The 16,390-nt window shown below is 43.2% G+C and overlaps 4 protein-coding genes across 4 annotated transcripts in view; 2 read left to right on the top strand and 2 right to left on the bottom strand.

The window, feature by feature from the left end:
- LOC131499605 (zinc finger protein 677-like) overlaps positions 1-16,390 on the top strand; it is a 355,569-nt gene that overhangs the window by 216,307 nt on the left and 122,872 nt on the right. The window lies entirely within an intron of this gene.
- LOC131499583 (zinc finger protein 665-like) overlaps positions 1-16,390 on the top strand; it is a 335,470-nt gene that overhangs the window by 215,775 nt on the left and 103,305 nt on the right. The gene's annotated exons all lie outside the window — the stretch shown is intronic.
- Positions 358-2,716, bottom strand: LOC131499594 (protein FRG2-like). The gene is made up of 4 exons (XM_058707689.1): positions 2,465-2,716; positions 2,115-2,189; positions 1,813-1,893; positions 358-1,547 (listed from the first exon to the last, which is right to left on the bottom strand). The coding sequence occupies exons 1-4, from the start codon at positions 2,643-2,645 to the stop codon at positions 889-891; spliced, it is 996 nt and encodes a 331-aa protein (XP_058563672.1). The 5' UTR covers positions 2,646-2,716; the 3' UTR covers positions 358-888.
- Positions 10,860-11,801, bottom strand: LOC131499597 (vomeronasal type-1 receptor 4-like). The gene has a single exon (XM_058707690.1). The coding sequence runs from the start codon at positions 11,799-11,801 to the stop codon at positions 10,860-10,862; it is 942 nt and encodes a 313-aa protein (XP_058563673.1).

Genomic DNA, 16,390 nt, shown 5'->3' with positions numbered 1-16,390 from the left:
GCCAATTGTAATTTTTTGTACACATGCAGGCACTTGTTTTGTATAATTTGAAGCCAGGGCATGGGTTCAAACTGATTTATAATATGTTATAATTGAATCGCCCCATTCAGTGGGATAATTAACTGCTATCCCCGTCCTACAATAAGAGCTGGTACGTGTAGGAAAGTCAAGGTGGAAATGCAGTAGAGGTGAAAAGAAAACAGCCTCCTTCCTAACCCTCACTTGCCATAAAACAAACTCCATCTAGATAAATATGAAATTATCTAAGACCTACAATCCATGAGCAGCATTTTTATTTTATCGCTGTTATGTAGAAATTAGGAACCAAAGGACAAGACAATGAGGAAAAAGGTTTATTTTGCTTACATAAAATTCTGCACATTTATAGATGAAAGACTACATCATCCCAGTGTAAAATACAAATTGGAAAGTACATAAAATATATACAAAATGACAGCATCTATCTTGGATTTAATATCCTCTCATAAATAGGATAACTTGAAATCTGCAAAATAGAAGAAAATTTAAAATTTGGCATATGAGCCAGCTGTGAGAATAAGCACATACGGTCAATAACACTAATGTATCTTGAACCAGGTTTCATATAGAGTAACTGAAAAGCGAAGGACAAACCGACATGGTGACTTCACCAAACTGAACAGTACAACCATCCCGCCACATAGATGCTCCCCCAGGCCTGTGGCTTCAGTCCTCCAAGACCGGAGGCAGGGGACCCACGACTTAGCGCCTTTTCGGATCAAAGGGGAGGAGAGAAGTATGTTTACTTGGCGAGACGTTGGCAACAACATAGGAATTACACCCCGATACCTGTTCTCATCGTGAAATAATGCTCGGCCGTCCTAAGACCCTCAAAACACACCACAGTGCCTAACACGAAATCGGACACGAGCTCGTCAGCTCCGCACTCGGTGTTGGCAGTGCCTTTGCTCCGAGCGCCCCAAGTCTGACACGCGCGGTACCCGCAGTGTGGGCGGTAGCAGGGCCTTGGTCTCTCCCCGGGGGCTGCGCGCGCAGCTCTGCGGCAGCGCGGGTGCCTGCCTGAGCGCTGGCGGCTTCCCTCCCGACCCGGGGAGGGGAGCCCCGGGCTTCTCCTGTATCCCCAGCTGGAGCCCGGGGGCCCGGCGGCGGGGCTGGGACGAGCCAGCTCTCTGCAGGGAAGACGTAGGCCGCCTGGTTGGCCATGGTGTAGACGGTCTGCAAGGCCGCGCACAGAGGCGCCCAGAGCCGCCCGAGCCCGGAGCGCTGCTCCCAGGTCAGCGGGGAACGCTCCCGCTGCTCCCACGCCCCAGCCACGTCCTGACGGACCGCCTCAGACAGGGCGCGCACGGCGGTCACCAGCCTCTTCCGAAGTGGGGGCAGCCGGTCTCCCGGGGACCTGCACCTGCTCCGCCGCCCGGCGCCCCGCGCCCCGCGTCTCCTGCGCTGGGCACCCGCGGTCTCCTCGCTCTCGCTGCCCTGGCCCGAGTCCGGCGTCGTCCGTTTCCTCTTTCCCGGAGTCACACTGCGCTCACCTGCTGGAGAGGCCCCTGCGGAGGCAGCACGTGGCCGAGCGCCCCGCCAGCTGGAGTCCCGGGGACCCCACCCCCTCGGGTGAACCCCGCCGGTCTCCTAAGCCTTCCTGCCCCGGCTCTGGGACGAGGCGAGGCCAGGCCCGGCACGGGTCCCCCAGAGCTCCCTGGATTCCAGGGCCTCCTCACCCGATGCAGCCCCTCAACAACCCTCTGTGCCCACGCCCCGCGTGCTTGACCTGCCTTCCTCTCCGCGCACCTCCGCCCCAAAGCAAGATCCTACCTGCTGCTGGGGGGCAGGTGCTGTCGCTGGAAGTGACTTTCCTCTTGCCGGAGCCCTCCCAACTGGAGCAGCCTTCCGATTCTGCGGACAAGGCCAGAGGTTTTGTGACCGCCTCGGGCCGACCCCTCGCGGCCCTAATCCGTCCTGCACACGCGAGGACCGGGGCTGGCAACCAAGGCCAGGCTCCCAGCTCTTCCTAGAGCCCAGGATGTGCGAGGGTGCCACCGAGCTCCAGTTCCCTGACCGGGGAGACTGAGCCGCCCCACGTCCTGTGGCCCCTCCCCAGCAAAACCAGCTCTCACCTGATCCGGAAATGCAGCTGTCCCTTTTGGGCTCACTTTCCCTGGGATCCTCCTCCTCTGTCTTGGGCTCTGGCCCTGGGGGAAAAGAGGCCGTTTGCGCGAGTGGCCTCTCTCGAGGCCCGCAGAACCCTCTAGTCCATCCCAGAGCCCGATTTGTGGACGGTTCTCTCAACACAGCCTGTTCAGCCAGGGTCCGAGGTGAACCTGAGCAAGTTGGTCCCGGGGGATCAATGCCCCGTTTCTCAAAGCCTCCCTGGAGCTGGGTGATGCTCCCTACCACCGATTTCCGAATACAACCCTGACCCCTACCCCTCCTTCCAGCCCCCACACACAAACCACCCGACTCCTACCTCGCCTTTGGGTGCGGCTCTCTCTCAACGGCGACAGTAAAGTCTCCTCTTTCCCTTCCAGTGCTTTCTCCGCCACATCTGAGCCGCTTTCTGTGAACGAGTTCTGGTGGCAGGGCGGCCGGTCAGTGGGGTGTCGCACGGATGAGCTGCGGGGCTCTGACCCTTCTGTTCCAGAGTCCATCTGGAAGCCCCCGGGGACGGCCTTCTCCCTGCACCGCCAGGTCTCCCAAGTGCAGACTGGCCGCTGGCACCTGCCTTTTATAGGCACCCTCGCAGGGCGTGGCTCGCTCCTATTGGCTGGAAAAATTCCACCTTCCTGCCGCTCTGGAACCTGGGCTCTCGCGAGAGATGGAACGTGGCCGCTCGTGCTTCCTGTGGGGGGCCCCACGCAGCCAAGGGGAGCCTTTTGCAGGGGCCTGTCGTGGTGACAAAAAGCGGGACAACAAAGCCAGGGGGCAGAGGGACTGGAAGGCTGGGGACCCCTCCCTGTCTTACTTCTGGTCCAACTCCCACCCACAACTAGTTAAGACCTTACTGGATTTGTGTTCCTTCTTCCCAAGAGTACAGGAATTAGGTAGGTTTATCAGAAAGATTTCTTCCATATCGTTGGAAAACATGTATTGTCAGTATTCTTCTCACTGATAATTTCGTTCTGAGTAAGTCACAGGAAAATCGGACTTAAAAAAAATGTCCACCAGACCCCTCTGATGCAAAGGGCGTATTTCTCTCCTGTGTTTCCATTCTTGGCCAAAGAGAGCGGGAACTCTGCCTGGACCTTTAAGGACTGGATGTCACTGTAGGAACATCAACAAGTCAATCTTACCTATGAGCACATCTGACAAATACCACATGTTTATATAAAAGTGAAACCAGCAATGAACTAAAAATAATTCACGGTGAAGATAGTTCGCCAATATTGATTTATTTTCATTAAAGGTTTTTAAGCCTTTTTAATAGTTTATTTATTTTGAGAGAGAGAATGCACGTGCAAGTGGGGGGAGGGGCAGAGAGAATCCCAAGCAGGCTCCTCACTCACAGTGCTCAGAGCCATGTGGGTCTTCAACCCACCAACCCTGAGATCAAGACCTGAGCTTCACTGACTGAGCCACTCAAGCGCCCTCATTAAAGGTTTTAATATGGAAATTTCAAGCATTCACACAATTAAAGAAAATAAAGTGAATCTGTTTTTTAAGGCCACCTCAAAATGTGTTAGTGTTTTGCCATTCTTGTATCATCCACTGAAAACTTCTCCTTTGGAATGGGGGTTCGGTGGGAAATGGAGCTGGAATCTTGAGTGCAAATCGTGGAATTCAGGATTTCTGTAATCAACCAGTGGCGAGCCATAAAATTCATCTCTAATAAATAACTACTCAAGGATATAAAAGATAATAAAAAGACTCCCAGTCTATTACAACACAAATTACTTTTTACTTTATTTTTTTGAAGATTTTATTTTTAAGTAATCTCTACACCCAACCTGGGACTCAAATTCACAACTCTGAATACAAAAGTCACATGCTTTACCGACTGAACCAGCCAGGCACCCCTATTGTTTAGTTTCTTAATATCATCTAATACCCAGTTCATAGTCACATTCTCCCAAATTACTCAAACACATTTTTTAATTGTTTTTCTTTGTTTTGAACCAGGATCTAAATAAAGTTCCTACATTACTAACACTTACTATCTGGTACATTCTGTCTGAAAATATAATTTAAGGCCAGGTACAAAATGGAAGTGCATACTTGCAATTCCCATCACTTTGAGAGAAATATGTCCAGAATATATAAAAATTAATGTCTACCCATTAAAAGGAAAGAAAAACAATCCGCAGTGAATTGAATAAGAAATTCAAAAGGACAATTCACGTGTTAGTAAGACTGTGATGAATATGATGTTGTGTTATGTACAGCATTGCTTACAATAAAACAAATGGAAATAAACAACATCACCAATTCACATGCATGTAATTAGTAAAAATTCAGACATTACCCTGTGTATCAAGGATGTGGGGAATTGAAGACTCTCCTCCAGGGTTAGTGTGGGTTGTGATTGGTTAACCCCTTCAGGGGACAATATGGGCACTAAATATAAAGATGCCTGAAAACCATGATCCGGAAATTTGGTTCCTCACTTTCTGTTTATAGCAACAGGGAATTCATAGCAAACAAGAACATGGGCCAAGTATGTTCGTGGCAGCATTGCCAGTGGAAGGAAAATATTAGGAACAACATAAGTCCCCTTGAATAGGATCAGAGATTAAAACCAAAGGTCCAGTCCAAGTAAATGGCAAACAGTGCTGAAACGGGATGAACTACAGGTATATGTGTGAAAGGGAGAATCTTCAGAAACAATTGAGAGAAACGTCATGATACAGAATTGAACAGTATTTGGATGTGTATACATATCTTGCACTTGCAGAAAGCAATATATAATTTAAAAAATAGGTGCATATATGTTAAAATATCTTAAATGCTTGGAAATGACACTCATCAAATTATAGTTGATGATATCAGATGTGTGGCAAAATAAAAAACAAATAAGAATGAAATAAAAATGCAGAGGAAAATAAACAGGAAATAATCCCTTTATATCTTCAGAGTGATTAACCAAAGTGGATTGTCTCCAGCTGGTGCGGTGAGCTCCAAAGCTGGAGCAGGGCCTCCTCGGGCAGTAAAAAGGCCAGCTGGAGGGGGAGGCTTCTGGTCCGCCTCATCCTTTCTCAATTATCCTGGACATATTCAATATGTCCCATGGAGTTTGCTCGGCCTCCAAAATTTGAACTGCAAGGATAGCTGAGCCATTATCATCCTCCTCAGATCTTTTGATCTTTTGTCCTTGGTTCCCGATTTAAAATAGGTTGTGAATTGGAATTTCAATAAAAACTTAAATAAAATTTTTTTTAAATAAAATAAAATGAGTTGCGGATATGACTATTGATTGCATCATGAAGTTCCAGACACTTAACAGGTTACATATCTGTGTCCCCTCCAGAAAAAACAATTCCCAAATCAAAACACTTGTCCTGATAGTAACCTTTGAAAACTGCCTGTGATTGTCTCACTGACCACTGTCCTCTTCGACCCACAGATAATGTGCAAGAACTGTTATCAGGCCTGTGGACACATGGCGAGGACCAGGAGATGTCCCCTGAAGGGCTGGGCTGGGGCCCTTGTCTCCCAGCCCTCGGCCTCCAGGGAGGAGAAGAACCTGGAACCAAGGAAGCCTCAGCAATTCCAGACCCCGGGCCTCTTGGCAAGACTGACAGAAGCAAAAAAGGCAAAGGTGAGGAATCTGGGTGGTCGAAGCCATTCTTAGAACTGGAATCCGAGGATGCTGGAATCTGATGTCTTTTTCTTTGTTCTGCATGCACAGCCATCTCCAAGCTCAGACAGAGATTCAATAGAAATATAGAAAGAGCTCAATAGTTTTCAGGGTTCCTCACTCAGGAACGCAAAATGATAAATAATAATAATATATGTATAGAATATAATAATACATAAAAATTTACCCATTGTATACGTAAATATATATTTTATGTTATATAAATATATGAAATATATATCTATATATATCTATATATATAGATATAGATATAACATATTTTTAAGGATTTTACTTTCACGTAATCTCTGCACCCAATGTGGGGCTCAAACTCATAACCCTGAGATCAAGAGTTTTATGCTCCACTGACTAAGGCAGCCAGGTCCCCCTATAACACACATATTTTAAATTGTATAATATATGTAAATATATATGATATATATAACTTGTATGTTATATATAACAGATACATATTTAATATATAATGTTTAAATTTCTATATATTATTATATTACATATTATATTTTAAATTTTGTATTGTATATAAAATATATAAAAATATAAAATAAAATTATAAAATTTAAGGAATATGTATGCTGAAATTTCTAGTTTTGTAGTTTATTTTTATTTATTTTGAGAGAGAGAGAGAGAGAGAGAGAGAGAGACTAAGTGGGGGAGGGGCAGAGAGAGAGGGAGACAGAATCCCAAGCAGGACCTGTGCTGCCAGCGCAGAGCCTGATTTGGGGCTGGAACTCATCAACTGTGAGATCACCAACTGTGAGATCACCAACTCTAAATCATGAGTCGGATGCTCAACCAAGTGAGCGACCCAGGCGCCCCTTGAGGTTGGATACCTCTGTATATGTGAAATGACCATTTGCATTTCTTTTACTGTGAAATGTTTCCATAGGTCCTAGGTCTCTTTTTCCTTTTTTTTTTTTTTTTTTAAATTTTTTTTTTCAACATTTTTTATTTATTTTGGGACAGAGAGAGACAGAGCATGAATGGGGGAGGGGCAGAGAGAGAGGGAGACACAGAATCGGAAACAGGCTCCAGGCTCCGAGCCATCAGCCCAGAGCCTGACGCGGGGAGGGGCAGAGAGAGGGAGACACAGAATCAGAAACAGGCTCCAGGCTCCGAGCCATCAGCCCAGAGCCTGACGCGGGGCTCGAACTCACGGACCGCGAGATCGTGACCTGGCTGAAGTCGGACGCTTAACCGACTGCGCCACCCAGGCGCCCCTCTTTTTCCTTTTTTGAGATGTCTTTTTACTCTTCATTGAGGGTAAAACATATTTTATTTGACTGGTGTTTTTCTACAACATCCTACCAGGCTGACGCCTACCCACATATCCAGGAATAGATCTGACCTGTCAGGAAACCTGAGATGACATCCGCCCATGTGGATCCATCCAGCCTTCCATCTAAAGACTTGATTTGAAGGGGCTGGGTGGCTCAGTCGGCTGAGCATCTGACTCTTGATTTCAGCTCAGGTCATGATCTCGTCGTTTTGTGAGTTCAAGCCCCATGTTGGGCTCTGTGCTGACAGTACAGAGCCTGCTTGGGATTCTCTCTCTCTTTCACCCCTCCCCCACTTGTGTTCTCTCTGTCTCTCTCAAACTTAAAAAAATAAAAAAAAAGACTTGAACTGAATTCTCTCTTAGCTCATGAACCAGCCTTAGGATGGGAGGTGGACTTATTGATGCATCCCATGCTGCACCCAAGCACTTTGGCCAGGACCCCAATTTCACTGCCATGCTGGCAGTCACAGTGTGCACAAGGTTTGCAGTGCCCAGCAGGAATGGTCCAAGTAAGAAAAATAGAGGGGCTCCTTGGTGGCTCAATCAGGTAAGCTTTGGACTCTTGATTTCAGCTCAGGTCATTATCCCGGGGTGATGAGATCAAGCCCCACACTGAGCTCCATGCTGAGCATGGAGCCTGCTTAAGATCCTCTTCTCCCTATCTCTCCTTCTGCCCCTACCCATTTGCATGTGCTCTCTCTCTCTCAAAAACAAAAACAAAAACAAAAACAAAAACAAAAAAAACAAAAAAGAAGCAAAACTATTGGCATCCTCCCACAGTATGGAAGGGATTCTAATATCTTAAGCAACCACCATGAAGACAATGAGCGTTTTTCCCTCCCAGTTTTATTGAGATACAATTGACATGTAACATTGTGCAAGTTTAAGATATACAACGTGACAATTTGATACACATATATATTGCAAAATGAATACCACAACAGGGGTAGTTAAGACCTTTATCTCATTACGTAATTCTTTTTTTGGTGTATTGGGAATGTTTAAAGTCTATTCTCTTAGCAACTTCCAAGTATATAACACAGTATTGTTAGCTGTAGTCACCATGCTGTACATTAGAACCCCAGAAACTTATTCATCTTATAACTGGAAGCTTGTACCCTTTGACTACCGTCTCCCCATCTCCCCTGGCACCCATCCCTGTCAATGACCATTCTATTGTCTAGGAGTTTGGTTTTATTTATATTCCACATGCAAACAATATCATATATGTCATATATGCATCTTTGTCTATCTGACTTATCTTGCTTAGCAGAATGCCCTCGAGAGCCATCTGTGTTGTTGCAAATGGTAGGATTTCCTTCTTTTGTGTTGCTGGATAATGTTCCATTGTATATGGATACACCACATTTTCTTTATCCATTGAAGTGAATTTCAGTAAAGTGGAAGCCTCCCTTTACTTCCTCACCTCCTCCCAAATCTCCCTCATTCCAACATGGCCAACTGGCACCCTCACACTTTAAAGAAAAACCTACCTTCTACAAATTCATGCCAGTTTATCCCAGATGGCATGTATTTGCGTTTTTTTCCTTTTTTAAAATTTTTAATTGAAGTAGAGTTGACACATAATATCATATTAGTTTCAGGTGTACAACGTAGTGATTTGACAACTATGTACATTCTGATATGCTCACCATGATAAGTATGGTCACCGTCTGTCGCCTCACACAGTTGTTACTGTATTATTGACTATATTCCCTATGCTGTAACTCTTCATCCTCATGGATTATTTATTTTATCACTGAAAGTGTGTGCCTCTTAGTCCCCTTCATTTCTTTCATCTATCCCTCTACACCCTCCCCACTGGCAACCACCAGTTCATTGTCTGTGTTTGTGAGTATGTGTCTCTTTTGTTGTTGTTGTTGTTCATTCATTCATTTCTTTTGATTTTTAGATTCCACAAATAAGTGAAATCATATGGTATTTGTCCTTCTCTCTCTGACTTATTTCATGGAACATAATAAACTCTAGGTCTATTCATGTTGTCACAAATGACATGATTTCATTTTTGTTTATGGTTGAGTAATATTCCATCATGTATATATATCCCATTTTTATCTATTGATGGACACCCAGAATGCTTCCATACCTTAGCTATTGTAACTAATGCTGTAAACAGCGGCATTGTGTGTATCTTTTCAAATTAGTGTTTTAATTTTCCTCGGGCATATACTCAAAAGTAGAATTACTGGGTTGTATTATATTTCTGATGTTAATACTTTGTGGAAATCTCCATACTGTTTACTAGTGGCCACTAAAGTGGCTGCACTAACTGACATTTCCACCAATAATGCACAAGGGCTCCCTTTTCTCTATATCCTTGCCAACACTTGTTATTTCTTATATCTTTGATACTAGCCACTCTAACTGGTGTGAGATGATATCTCATTGTGGTTTTGATTTGCATTTCCCTGACAATTAGTGATATGAAACATCTTTTCATGTGTCTGTTGGCCATGTGAGTGTCTTTTTTGGAAACATGTCGATTCAGGTCCTATGTCCATTTTTTTTTAACCTTTATTTTTTTGAGACAGAGAGAGAGAGAGCATGAACAGGGGAAGGAGACACAGAGTATGAAACAGGCTCCAGGCTCTGAGCTGTCAGCACAGAGCCCGACGCGGGGCTTGAACTCACAGTCTGTGAGTTTGTTGACCTGAGCCGAAGTCGGACACTCAACCGACTGAGCCACCCAGGCGCCCCCCTATGTCCATTTTTAAAAAAAGTTTTCTTATGTTTATTTATTTTTGAGAGAGAGAGAGACAGAGTGAGAGTAGGGGAGGGGGAGAGAGAGGGAGACACAGAATCTGAAGTAGGCTCCAGGCTCTGAGCTGTCAGCACAGAGCCTGATGTGGGGCTTGAATTCACACACTCTGAGATCATGACCTGAGCTAAAGTCAAACACTTAACCAACTGAGCCACCCAGATGCACTCCTCTGCTCATTTTAAAATCAGATTATTATTATTTTTTGGTTGAGCTGTGTGAGCTCCTTATATATTTTGAACATTAACCCCTTACCCCTTATTAGATATATCATTTGCAAATATCTTCTCCCATTCAGTAGGCTGCCTGATGTGTTTTTTAAAATTGCCACCCTCTCACTTTTTTCATCAGTGACAACAGGTTTTTGTGCTCTCCTTTGTCCCAACCCAGGTCCCTTTGTCCATTTCTATGTTAAATGCCTTAAATGTGCTAATATCCCTCCATGTCATCATATTTTAAAGATTACTGTCTCCCTAAGGTTTAAACTACAAGTTTTATAACTTAGCCCCAAATGTTCCTAACTGAACCTGAATTTGCACTCCACCATCACCCCATCCTACTTCATTATTACTTGAGAACATTCTTTTCTTCACTTTCTTGAATAGCCGTCTCACATGTTAACTTTTCTTGCAACTTTTCAACAATTCCAAGCGTAGTTAATTTCTGGATATATTTAGTATGTCAAATTAAAAATCACAACACTCAAATACTCCCTCACAATCTCTAGATTGTTTCAGGAACATGTTTTAATTGCACAGATTCCAAACTATTTCACTGGAAGTGTGAACAAAATTTCAATTACATAAGTATTTTCATAATAATTGCATTAATATTTCATTCACATTTACTATTACCACTGATTGTTTTTTATTGGGACAGATGCTCATTCTGGCTTGCTGACCACTCTCCTGGGGTGTGATTGTTGCGTCATTATGCTGGCAGCTCGGGGAATGAATGAAGTAACAACTGTACACTGCGCAAAAACATACAATTTACGCGTTTGTTATCACTTTCGTGGATGTTGTGTACCTCAGCCAGGGAAGGTAGAACCTGAACACACAGGAGTTACAGTTCATGAGAACAAAGGGGCAGGCAGTTGGGAAACATCCACTGATCAAGGCAGAGACGTTCACCAGCAACCAGCTGGGATTATCGAAAACAGCAATAGAGACTTGACAGATGGAGGAGAGGGAGTAGAAAGACACAAAGGTGCTCACCAGGACGAGGATGCTCTGGGTGGCTCTGGACTCAGGAGAGGATCTGGGGGAGACATTAGTGCTGTGAATATGCTGGACCCTCTGCCTGTGCCTGTGCAGGATGAAGACCATGTGGCCACTGGCCCAGACCATGAGCCCCAAACATAACACATCAGGGAATGATAACAACGCTGCATATACCAATTGTGTGATTTTGTTATTAGTTGTCCCCGAACAGTATTGCAAATCCTTTCTCATTGAGATGCTCATGTTGTTCTGTTTGCCAGTCACGTGGATAGGGAAAATGATATTTACCAGCATGTAGATGGTCCAGCACAGGAATATAGAGAAGTCAATGTACTTGAGAGCTTTCCTTTTAAGTTTTATCCCCCTGGCCTTCTGGGGGCTGATTGTGATGGCCTGGAAGGCACTCAAGAGGCAGGTGCTGCCTATGGACACACCCCTGCCTATTCTGTGAAGATAGAAAAGAAGTTTGCATCCAAAATCACCTGGAAAATTGTTCCACCTGAAAGCTGCCATCATCTGGGGGACTCCTTTACAGAGGAGGGATAAGGAGTTGGCTGCAACCAGGTGTTTGACAATCAAATCTGTGGGCCTCAACCTGCACCCAGTGAAGGAGAGGAAGAGATAATGGTAAAGAAGAGAGAAATTCCCCAAGATTCCGACCACGGTTTGGGTTAAGAAGATCACGCCTATGACCAAATCCCTGGAGGCCATTCTGCCAGTTTCCAGTCACTGAGATTTATCTTCAGAACCAGAGGATCCTGCATGGGAATATGAGGTGTGGGCATCATGCGTCTTGTCAACTAAAATCCAATATTCTCCACTTATCATTAGTTTCTCCTTCGAAATGGTGTTGAGAAAACCAGATATCCATATGTAAAAGGGTGAAATTGGACCCCTATCTTTGACCATACACAACAAATCAACTCAAAATGGATGAAAGACTTAAACATAAGATGTGAAACTGTAAAATCCCTTCAGGAAAACATAGGGGAAAATCTTCTTGGCATTGGTCTTGGCAATGAATTCCTGGATCTGATATCAACAGCAGAGGCAGCAAAACCAAAAAAACACAAGTGGGATTATATAAAACTAAAAAGCTTCTGCAGAGCAAAGGAAATAATCACGAAAGTGAAAAGGCAGTCTATGGAACGGGACAAAATACTTTCAAAGCATTCATCTGACAAGGGGTTAATATACCAAACATAAGAATCTCCAACAACTCAATAGAAGAAACCACCAAATAACCCAATTAAGAAATGGGCAACTTTAGGAATAGACATTTCTCCAAAGAACATATGAATGATCAAGGATATGAAAAGGTGCTCGACTCTACTAATCATCAGGGAAATGCAGATCAAATCCACAAAGAGATGTTATCTCACATCTGTTAGAATGACTAGTATCTTCCAAGCCCCAAAGATAACAAGTGTTGGTAAGGATGTGGAAAAATTGGAGTCCTTATACACTACTGGTAGAAATGTAGAATATTGCAGCCACCATGGAAAAGTATAGAAGTTCCTCAAAAAAAAATGTGATAGAACTATCTCATCATCCAGAAATCCCACTTCTTGGTATATATCCAAAAAAATTGAAACCAAGGTCTCAAAGAGGTGTCTGCATTCCCACATTCATTACAGCATCATTCACAATAGCCAAGTTATGGAAACAATTGAAATGCCCATTGACTATGAATGGATGAGGAAAGTGGAGTATATACATACAATGAGATATTATCTAAGCTTCAAAAAGAAGGAACTCCTACTTGGATGAACATAGAAGACGTTATGCTAAGTGAAATAAGCGAACCACAGAAGGAAAAATACGGTATGGTTTCACCTACATGTGGAATCTAAAATAGTCAAACCCATAGAAGCAGAGAATAGAACAGTGGTTGCCAGGGGCTGGAGGGAGGGGGAATGGGGAATTGTTCAATGTGTGTAAAGTTTCAGTTTTACAAGATGAGTGAGTTGTAGAGATCTGTTGTACAATATGGTGACTATAGTTAGTAGTACAGTATTGTGCACTTCCAATTATGAAAAGAGCCTATACTTTAAGTGAAGTGCTCTGACCAAACACACATACACACACACACAGGAACACAAGGAATGTTTTGGAAGTGCTGGATATTTTAGTACCTTGATTGTGGTGATGGCATCACATAGGTAAGCAGATTTCCAAACTCATCAAAATATATACATTAAATATGTGCGATTTTTGCCATGTCAATTGTATATCAATAAAGGTTAACAAGAGAAATATTAACTTTTAAAGAGATTTTCAAGAGTTGAGTATATAACCTTTTTTAAAAAATTGTTTATTCAGTTTTGAGAGAGAGTGAGCATTGGGATATCCAAAGCAGGCTCCGTGCTGACAGCAGCAAACCCGATGTAGGGCTTACATTCAAGAACCATGAGATCGCAACCTGAGCTGAAGTCAGATGTGCAACTGACTCAGCCACCCAGGCGCCCCAAGCGTTTAAAGCAAATAACAATGTATGAGCCATTGCTATGAGGTTCATACATGTTGTAACTTACTTTTTATTTTTATTTTATTTTTATTTTTTTTTAATTTTTTTTTCAACGTTTTCTATTTATTTTTGGGACAGAGAGAGACAGAGCATGAACGGGGGAGGGGCAGAGAGAGAGGGAGACACAGAATCGGAAACAGGCTCCAGGCTCCGAGCCATCGGCCCAGAGCCTGACGCGGGGCTCGAACCCACGGACCGCGAGATCGTGACCTGGCTGAAGTCGGACGCTTAACCGACTGCGCCACCCAGGCGCCCTGTAACTTACTTTTTAAACAAAACTCTGAGTCATCACACTATCCCTTTCATTTTAAAGACAAGGAGAATGCAGACAGGATAGGTGATTTGCCTAAATTCATACCGTACTTGGGGCAAAGTGTGGACTTGAATCTGGCTGAGTTGTTTGCAGACACAGTGCATCTAATGGCTATACTATGCTAAGTAAGCTAGACAGCTGTGTTCTTTGAAAAATCTATATATAGAGTTTTGGTTTTAGCTTTGCCTTTTTATTTTAGCTTGATAGTATGTTACTTTATAATTTTTGTTATAACTTTCACGATGTGTAAAGGTTTGTTCTGTAGACCAATATCAAAATGAATAAAGCTTTAGAGATTTAATAAAATGTAGATGCACTGATTGCAGATTCATGTTATAGGAACCTGTCCCATGACAAATTGAATTGAATGAATGCAAGCAAGAATGACTCAAGAGTAGGATGGAAACAGAAAGAAAAAAACCTTTGGGGCATTTGCCTTTATGTCAAGAACAAAAGTATAAGGAAACCTATCATAATCTCATGTCTTGCCCTGAAGTATGGGATGTTGAATTCTAATATGGGATAAAATAGAGTAAGGTAAAAACTGAAGTATTAGTAATTTAGATCATATGCTTATTTATTAATACCAGGTTAGGAACTATTAACCATGTGGTAAGTTCTCTGAAATATATTAAAATATGACATATGCAAATTGTAAACTCTAATACAGGACCGTTGTGTACTTTACAAATCGATGTTATAGAATTTACAACTGATACCACAGAAAACACCATAGGATACACGTGAGCCTAACAGCTACTCTTTGAAACACATTATTACAGAACTGTCTTTTCCTTAAATGCTAGTTTCAATAGCTTCCAGAAGAAAACAGTCTCACCGTAATCCACAGACCATGATATTTTCAGCAGAGATACTACTGTCTCCATTAAGCACAACATACTCAGAGTTAGAGAAAACATTTCTATTCTGGCAGTTGTCATTTGGATATCCTGTTTGTTCACAAGATTGCATGATTCATACAGATTTATTTATCCTAGTCCTTATTATAAGGATTATAATAGTATAATATTATAAGGAGGGATTACAGGCACACCTTCAGTAATGCTACAAAGTTGATCTTTGATTCCTGTAAGGTAGGCTGAAAGCAATTGCTTTCAGAAGTACAGGCCAGGGAAAAAAATGGGGCGCCTGGGTGGCTCAGTTGGTTAAGGGTCCAACTTCTCTGCTCAGGTCATGATCTCACAGTTTGTGGGTTCGAGCCCCACATCGAGCTCTGTGCTGACAGCTAAGGGTCTGGAGCCTGTTTCTGATTCTGTTTCTGCCCCTCCCGTGCTCACCCTCTGTCTCTCTCTCTCTGTCTCTCAAAAATAAATAAACGTTAAAAAAAAAAAAAAAAGAACTCTAGCCCAAATTACCTGAAAAATCAGGATTCCTTTTCACTGGACTAAATACCCACAATAATTGTCATTGTGGATTACACTAAATCACACCAGGAGCCTGCAGGCATTAGGTAAAGTCTAGGACCCCATCTCTCTTTACTAACCCAGCTCATGTTTCTGTGGCTATGACACTGGATCCGTCTCAAACCCAGAATAATCCCCGTTTCATATACAATCACTTACCCACATTTACTCCCCATAGATGTCTATACCTTATAGACTTGCTTCTCAGACTGAAATGGAAAATATTTTCCCAGAAACATCTCTCCGTGTGGATGGTGAGCTCAGTGCAAGGTCATGAGGGCTCATGCATGTGGGAGGGAGGCAGCCACGAGACCCTGTGATATGGGGCAGTGATTGTGACCTCCCCTCCCTTCAGAATTGCAATTATCATTTCACCTTTAGTGGCCATGACAGCGCCGGCTGGGGATCTGAGAACATTTATAAAGAACTTGTTTTCTGAAGTTGGTAATTACCACAACCAATTACCAATTTCCAGTTAATAACTACAAAGGGACCATTGAAATGACTGGTACAGGCTGTTTTCCATTCCTGAAGGCAGACAGGTCTCACGTGGAGGGGAGCAAAACGCAGAGGTCTGACAGGTGAGGGACTGGGAACGAGTAGGTGTCTCTCCCTGGATCTGCTTTGCTGACAAGTTCTTCCACCCAAGAGTGATTTCTTCCTAATCTTCAGACCACAGAGGTGAACTACCATTAAATTAGAAGCAAAAAGTTGGTACCAGAAAAAATACCTGAGGGTTTTCAAAAGTTGAAACTCAAAGGCACTCAATGCCAATTAATTTGGGAGTCTAAATTAAGCCTCAGATGGTTCCTTTTCTGTGAAATAAATGCTACATATGCAATTCAAGAGCACTGGATGGTTACCACAGTTTTCCATACTTGTTTTTTGATGTATTTTCAGTAATGAGAACTGTTGCTTTTGTAACACATGAAGAAATATAAAATAGGAGTTCAGATTACCCCTTAGTTGTCTCCTACAAATAAATCTACATCTTATCCAGGCCCACTATCCAATGCCTGTCAAATTCCAAGCCTGG

Source organism: Neofelis nebulosa, chromosome 17 (genome assembly GCF_028018385.1).
Source record: "Neofelis nebulosa isolate mNeoNeb1 chromosome 17, mNeoNeb1.pri, whole genome shotgun sequence".
NCBI classification, from domain to species: Eukaryota; Metazoa; Chordata; class Mammalia; order Carnivora; family Felidae; genus Neofelis; species Neofelis nebulosa.
This window is presented reverse-complemented; position numbering and strand designations above follow the sequence as displayed.